Consider the following 7,301-nt stretch of genomic DNA (forward strand, 5'->3'; position numbering starts at 1 on the left):
TGAGATAACGTAAGATTTTCTTGTAATATATTTGTTAAAAAAAAATTCCAAGAGACCAAAAAAGGTATTGGTTAGACTAATAACCGGTCCTCCAAATGGCAAGGACGCCACCGACACGCGCCGGTCGCCAAATCCATTGGACGGGCAGCGTCCGGTGAACAAAAGCCCCGGTGAATGAGCTTTCTTTCTTATGCATCCCCGGGAAAAGGCATTGACCGGGTCCCCGCTTGTGTATTTACTATTTACAGCCTTCGGTTCTTGCGGAGAGAAGAGAAGCAAAGCATTTAATTTGTGAGTATTTACATTATCCAGCGAACATTTTGTGAGTAAGAGAAGCAAAGCAGAAGATCAGAGAATTCAATGACAGGTGTTGCAGAGAGATCAGAAGGTGTTACTCTCGAAGGGTTGAGGAAGAGAATGGCGGAGTTTGCAAAGGAAAGGGACTGGGATCAATTTCATAGCCCCAGAAATCTCCTTCTGGCTCTGGTAAAATACTTCGTGTTTTTTTTATTTTTTTGGGTTCTCTTCCAAATAAACAATGGAATCTGATCAACATTCATCAAGCAACTTACTTCTTAATCACCAATATTGATCATTTTTGTCTTCTACCCTTCATGCATTTTTGTATTTTGGCGATTCAACACCTTGTGATATCAGTGATATGGAGAAAAAACGATTTTCCTTCTGAAAATATAAAGTAAAAAAGCAAGACTTTTTGATAGCGGCTAAGAAGCCTGAGGGAAGAAATGAAAAGACACTCAGAAGGGAAAAATATCAGAAGTAAACTGAAAACCAATGGATGATCAACAGCTAGTATCATCCATCTCCTTCTTTCTTCCATTTAACTACTGTTCCCCACCATGCCTTGGCACTAATCCATAAACCCCTTCGGGTTTTGGGTGAACTTCAATATCCGTACGAGTTTTTAGACGACAGATCTATATATATTTTGAGGTTAACTTCCATGAGGGAAACACTGGCACAGAAAAACCCTGACACACTGGGGGTAATGTCTCCTTTATTCCACTATGAGTTCGATTTTTCTGATCACATGCCCATATGAGGATTTGAGATATAGAACCGTTGGAGATTATGGCTCCATATGAGGATTTGACATATAGAACCGTTGGAGATTATGGCTTTTCCATTAAGAAGGTTTCTCAAGCCGGGATCAATCTTTATCTCTCCGAGATCTGAGCCACTTCTCTAGTTGTTTTTTTCAAGACGCAATTCCAAATTTTGGCCATGAACGATCTGTAAAAGTCCAGCTCGTCTTTGGAACCGTCGTAAGGCAACAAAAATCATGGAATAACAGCAACTGCATCACCTTCCCCCCCCCCCCCCCCCCAAAAGAAAAAAAGAAAAGAAAAGAAAAGCAACTGCATGGGCTTCCATGATTTGATTATCTCACCTAATTTTGAATCGCTTTATAAAGTGCATTGGAGTCCATCAAAAGATTTTCAAATGTAATAACAAGACCCGACATGGCCTTAGGTAGAAAGACATAATAGTGGAGGTTTCATTGTCAACCTTCTGCTTTTTCTCTGTTATTTTTGGAGTATCTAGGTGTGCTGGGGTGGTTTCAGGTGGGAGAAGTGGGAGAGCTGTCCGAGATATTTCAGTGGAAGGGGGAGGTTCCAAGAGGACTGCCCGATTGGAAAGACGAAGAGAAGGAACACCTGGGTGAAGAGCTTTCGGACGTACTGCTTTACCTTGTTAGGCTCTCTGACATATGTGGCATTGATCTTGGTAAAGCTGCTCTCCGAAAGCTGGAACTCAATGCAATTAAATACCCAGTCAAGCTCTGCAAGGGCTCCTCCAAAAAGCCCACGCAAATCAACGTGACAGACAACAACGATGGTAAGTCTAATGGTGGCGTTATGGCCATCAGCAACAGTGACAGCAAAAGCCGCAGTGATGGTGTGTGATCTTCCTCTGATTTTATGTCCCCTGACTTATGTCTCCTTTTAGGTTCTTGAAGCCTTCTCTTTTGTTATTTTATGCCCAAAAATCAATCTCATAATGTGTTTAAGTAGGCTTTCAACTACAGTGTAATAGATGTTTCTTTATGCATTCTCTCTCTTGGTGATTTGGTTACGGGAGTTGAAGATGGTGAAATTGACATTTCTCTATGTTTATTTCAATTTTTTAATTAGAGGTGGGTTTTAAAAATGGGCTGTGCATCAGTCGAAAGTTGCAGTACATCATAAATAAATTTTTTTTTTTTTCATTCAATAAAAAGAGTGTGCGGCGGCTGACATGTACAGTAGACTGATATATATATTTTCTGTTTAAAAATAGGGTTAATTACACTTTGCCTCCTCCAACTATCACCAAATTCACAATGTGCCCCCGAAACTATTGATTGCATCAAAGTGGACCCTCTTACTTTAATAACGTCCCAATCCCCCCCTTCCGTCTATGATGAGAGTTAAATCAAACGGAAAACTCACCCACGTGCTTCTCACATGCTAATCCTTCAATGCAAAGACAAAATCACCCCTCACTCCATCGGTTTCCATTTCCCCAAACTGAACTTCATATTCAAAAATCTCCAAATCTGAAATTCGAAAACCCTAACTCGGAAACCAGTGACCATCGATCGATTGTTGTTCGCATTGGTGTTCGTTCGTCCTCGCACCAATCTTAGTGGCTTCATAAAATATTTTCGTTCATCTTCATCGAGTTGGTATCTGTCTTCTTCGCGCAGTGGGTGTCGCAGAGGTGAGTCCATCTCAAAATGACTCCATCTTTGTCTTCATCGAATTTGTATATTTTTCGTGTAAAACTGAGTAATTTGGAATGTTAAAGTGTACTGTTTTTTATTATGTCCCCCTCCAATACTGCACATAGGTGGGTCTAATGTTGTATGCTTCCTAATATGACGCTAGTGCATTGCTGAGTGGCGTTAGTTGTCCCAGTTTGAGAACACAATAACATGAGTGTGTTGTTATCTTTATTGTCGGGTTGTGACAGAGGGACCACAGAGGTGGTCTCTTGCATAGGAAAATGACCAAATTTATCCGTTTGGTCCAATAGTTTACTTTTGTTTACTTTATGGTTGGTCTAATAATTGACTACGGTCCATGACTAATTTAATAGACAATATTTTGTAGGATGGCTACGAGAAATTTGTTATTTCAAGTCCATCATGGTGGGATAATTGATAGGCGGCAGAATGAGGAATATGTTGGGGGTAAGACTGATGTGTACCATGAACCATATGATGAGGATCAACTATCATGGATTGAGATACAGACGATTATGGCCAAGTATGGTTACCATCCAGGTGACCTAGTCTACTATAGACACCCTAGCTTGAGGATGCACAATGGTCTTAAATTGCTTACATCTGACCATGATGTGCTGTCTATGGTGGCTGCGCTTCAGGATCAACAAGTGGCTCATTTGTATCTTGTGTCTCATTCTCGAACTTCAGTGCACCAGTCTTCTTTGCATGATCATCATGTCGAGGAGGATGTGAGTGAGGATGAGGAGGAAGCAGAAGCACGTCGCCTTGGACTTAATGATCCATTTTGGAAAGAAGTGTTGAGTAGTGAGGATGAGTTGTATGACATTGATGTCAATACAGTGGGAACATCGAGGTCAAAGCCTGCACAACCAAGGAGTAAAGGTGTTGAGTCTCAAGTGACAGTTGATGATAAAGAGCCACAATCTTCCTCAGATGCTGAGGATGAGGAGGATGAAGGGAGGAATCAAGACAGAAGTGGTCCAAGGTGGCCAGAGGAGGATGACATAGGTATACTCTTCTATTTTCTTGTTTATTATTTTAGTGTTCATTTTTCAGAACTTGCTAAACAATGCTTGCTTTAACAATTAGCAGGTAATTGTTCTGATATGACACCAAGTGACGTCCTTCAATCTCCTGTCCATAGTGGTGACGAAGGACATCATGATTTTAAGTTTCCCGAGTTTCAAGCTGTTGACTTGGAGAAGCCAAAAATATCTGTTGGAATGAAGTTTGGATCTACAGCACAGTTTAGAGAGACAATAAGGAGGTTGAACCTAAATATAGGTAAATCGATAAAATTTGCAAAGAATGATGGGGATAGGGTTACTGTTGTCTGCAATACCCCTAAATGTCCTTACCGGGTTTATGGGTCTTGGATTAGAGGGCAACAAACTTTCCAGATAAAGTCTATAAACCCAAGACATGATTGTAGTAGGAGTTATAAGAACCCCATTGTCACATCATCTTGGATTGCAGATAAGATGATGCCACTGTTTATAAGCCAACCTAATGTGCCTATCAAAGCACTTGCTGATGAGATTAAGAGAAAGTGGGGAGTGGAAGTTCCTAAAATGAAGTTGTATCGTGCTCGAGCGAAGGCTCAGTTTACCATATTTGGCAGCCATAGAGAACAGTATGCCAAGGTATGGGACTATTGTGAGACCCTGAAACAAAGGAACCAAGGTAGTTGTTTGTTAGTTAGGGTGGAACGAATAGCTCCTGAGTTACCTCCTATTTTTCAAAGGATGTATGTAGGATTGGCAGCCTGTAGAGAGGGTTTTAAGGCTGGTTGTAGACCATTGATTGGTTTGGACGGTTGTTTCTTAAAAGGACCATTTAAGGGGCAGCTCCTATGTGCTGTTGGTAGGGATGCAAATGATAACATGTACCCAATTGCAATGGCCATTGTGGAGGCAGAGTTAAAGGATAGTTGGGGATGGTTTATTGAGACACTTATATCCGATCTTGGACAGCAACCTGAAGGTGGGTGGACATTTATCAGTGATAGACAAAAGGTAATTTTATAAATATTTCAATATATTCTATTAACTAAAACTTATTAAATGAGCCACTCATTGAATATTTTTTGTAGGGTTTAAAACCAGCAATGGAGGAGTTGGTGCCTTACAATGACAGCCGTATTTGTGTCAGGCATTTATATGCCAATTTTCGAGATGCTGGCCACAGGGGTGTGGCTTTAAAGGAGAAATTGTGGCAGGCAGCTACAGCATACACAAAGAGGGACTTTGAGAGAGCTATGGAGGAACTGAAAGCCCTCAGTCAGCCTGCATATGACTACCTAAAGGTTATAGACCCATCACAATGGTCTAGAGCATGGTTTAACACATTTTCAAAGTCTGACTTGGTAGTGAATAATCTTAGTGAATGTTTCAACGCGTATATTCTGCAAGCACGTGATAAGCCAATTGTGACTATGGTGGAGACCATACGGAAGAAACTGATGGCACGATATCAGTTGAAAAGGGAAGCAATTAGTAAATGGGAGAATACAATCACGCCTCGGATAGTTGCAAAGTTTGAACTTATGCATGATTTGTCCATCTATTGTACTCCAACGTATGCAGGATGTGGTCAGTTTGAAGTTAACAATGCTGGTAGGCAATATGTGGTTGATTTGGAAAAGAGGACCTGTTCATGTTTGAGATGGGACATCACAGGTATTCCATGCCCGCATGCATACACATGTATTGTGTATTCTGACCAAGATCCCAAGGGATATGTGCATCATTACTATAGTGTGGAGATGTGGAGGGCAGCATACGAGCCTTTAATTTATCCTATGCCAAGTGAGGATCAGTGGCTCACTACCACATACGAGAAGCCTACTGCTCCTGAGGTTAGGAAACAACCCGGGAGGCCAAAGAAACATCGAAGAAGAAATGAGGACGATCGACAAGGAGCAAACAAGTTGAGAAAAACTGGTGTGCATATGACCTGTTCGAGATGTAATCAAGTTGGTCACAACAAAAGAAAATGTCCGCGTGGGAACGCAGGCACACCCTCCTCCACTTCTGCAGCAGAATTTCAAACTCCTTCATTTCTAGATGAACAAGTTAGTGGCTACTTCTTCCTTATTTACTATACGGTATTCATTTACATATTGCTTGAAAATGTTGAGAATGTTAATTTACATTTAAATGTGGTACTAGGTCATTTCACAACCTCCAATGTCAGAACCTTCACAGCCAACAACCCAATCTATGCAAACTGGGAACGCTCCACCTTCGTCGCTTTCACAGGCAACATGGCAAACAAGTCCAACAGTGCAAACTCCCTTGTCAGAGACTTCGCAGGCAGGCCAAAGTAATCAACTGCAAGTCAATATGGGTCGTGTAAAGATGTTGGCCAAACGACCACCCAGGAGGCGGTCTGCAAGACTTGGGGGCCACCACTCACAGACTAGTACACGTAGACCTGTGTTTGTGGACTTAGACGTTGATACAAGCAATCCAGCACAAGGAAGACTGTGTTCTTGGGGCAATCCTGGAAGGGGAGGCATGCAATTCAGAGTTGGTCAACTGCCACCCAAGCCCCAAGTGCCTCCTGCCAAGGCTAATACATCAGTGCAAAAATGGAAGAATGTAGAGTCATCTTCACGTGTGGAGAGGGTGAACGAAGATAAAAAGGGGAAACAGAAGCGACCAAATTGGCAATATTGACTTGTTGTTATAATGGTGTAGTTAGGGCTTAATGACATTACTGTTATTGGAAAACTTTTGTTGTAATGGTCTATAGTAGGGTGACATTATTAGAGTGACAATATTTGTTGGCAATATTGACTTGCTGTTCCAATTGAGGGATTTTGATATGTAGGGTGATATTATTATTAATCATTATCAACACAGTAAGTTGTTGTCACAAAATTTACTCCATAACCAAATTACATACAACAAGTGATGTTCAATACAACAATTAAATTCAAAACAACAACCACAGTCAATACACATCCAAAAAATTACATTAACCAATCCTACGCTATCATCAAGTAACGAGGACCTTCATCAGCATAATGAGACATTTTCATGTAGATAACAGCAACAACTAGAACAATTACAATGACACCACACCATGTGCAATTATTGTATTTCTTGTGCAAATATTTAGATTTTTCTTTCTCCTCATACAAAAACTGTTGGATATGTTTCATGTGCTCCCTCTCCATCACTAACTTAGCCTCCAATTCCGTAGATTTTTCCTTCAACTTATTGCATAACTCTTGGATATGCTCCCTACGCTCCCTCTCCATCACTAAGTTAGCCTCCAATTCGGATTTCTCAATCTTCAACTCACGACTCCGTATCCGGAGTCTATCTCGTAGCTGGCCAACCACATCTCTGCACGTGGAGCAATGGTCATCATCTACCCAATAAAAAAATGTACAAAACCTGTCTCCACTCCCATGTTGACAACCAGGAGTCCAATATGGGCATCTCCAGAACTTCCTTTTGTAATTATCATCAGTAGTTGACACTCTTAGACGTGCTCGTAGATTGCAACGGCAAAATGGGCCATCTAGTGGTGCTTTACC

General features: G+C 41.2%; 3 protein-coding genes across 3 annotated transcripts; all 3 read left to right on the plus strand.

Moving 5' to 3' along the window:
• The first annotated feature begins 218 nt into the window (after positions 1–218).
• LOC109011532 (dCTP pyrophosphatase 1-like) lies at positions 219–2,157 on the plus strand. The gene is made up of 2 exons (XM_018992782.2): positions 219–486; positions 1,587–2,157. The coding sequence occupies exons 1-2, from the start codon at positions 361–363 to the stop codon at positions 1,926–1,928; spliced, it is 468 nt and encodes a 155-aa protein (XP_018848327.1). The 5' UTR covers positions 219–360; the 3' UTR covers positions 1,929–2,157.
• Positions 2,158–3,117: 960 nt separating this feature from the next.
• On the plus strand, positions 3,118–4,232 carry LOC118348914. Its single transcript, XM_035691487.1, has 3 exons — positions 3,118–3,760; positions 3,845–4,121; positions 4,229–4,232. Exons 1-3 carry the CDS (start codon positions 3,118–3,120, stop codon positions 4,230–4,232), a joined length of 924 nt encoding a protein of 307 aa, XP_035547380.1.
• On the plus strand, positions 4,117–6,579 carry LOC118349064. Its single transcript, XM_035692589.1, has 3 exons — positions 4,117–4,767; positions 4,845–5,825; positions 5,923–6,579. The coding sequence occupies exons 1-3, from the start codon at positions 4,234–4,236 to the stop codon at positions 6,430–6,432; spliced, it is 2,025 nt and encodes a 674-aa protein (XP_035548482.1). The 5' UTR covers positions 4,117–4,233; the 3' UTR covers positions 6,433–6,579.
• Positions 6,580–7,301: the final 722 nt, after the last annotated feature.

This window comes from Juglans regia, chromosome 7 (assembly GCF_001411555.2).
Source record: "Juglans regia cultivar Chandler chromosome 7, Walnut 2.0, whole genome shotgun sequence".
Classification (NCBI taxonomy): domain Eukaryota; kingdom Viridiplantae; phylum Streptophyta; class Magnoliopsida; order Fagales; family Juglandaceae; genus Juglans; species Juglans regia.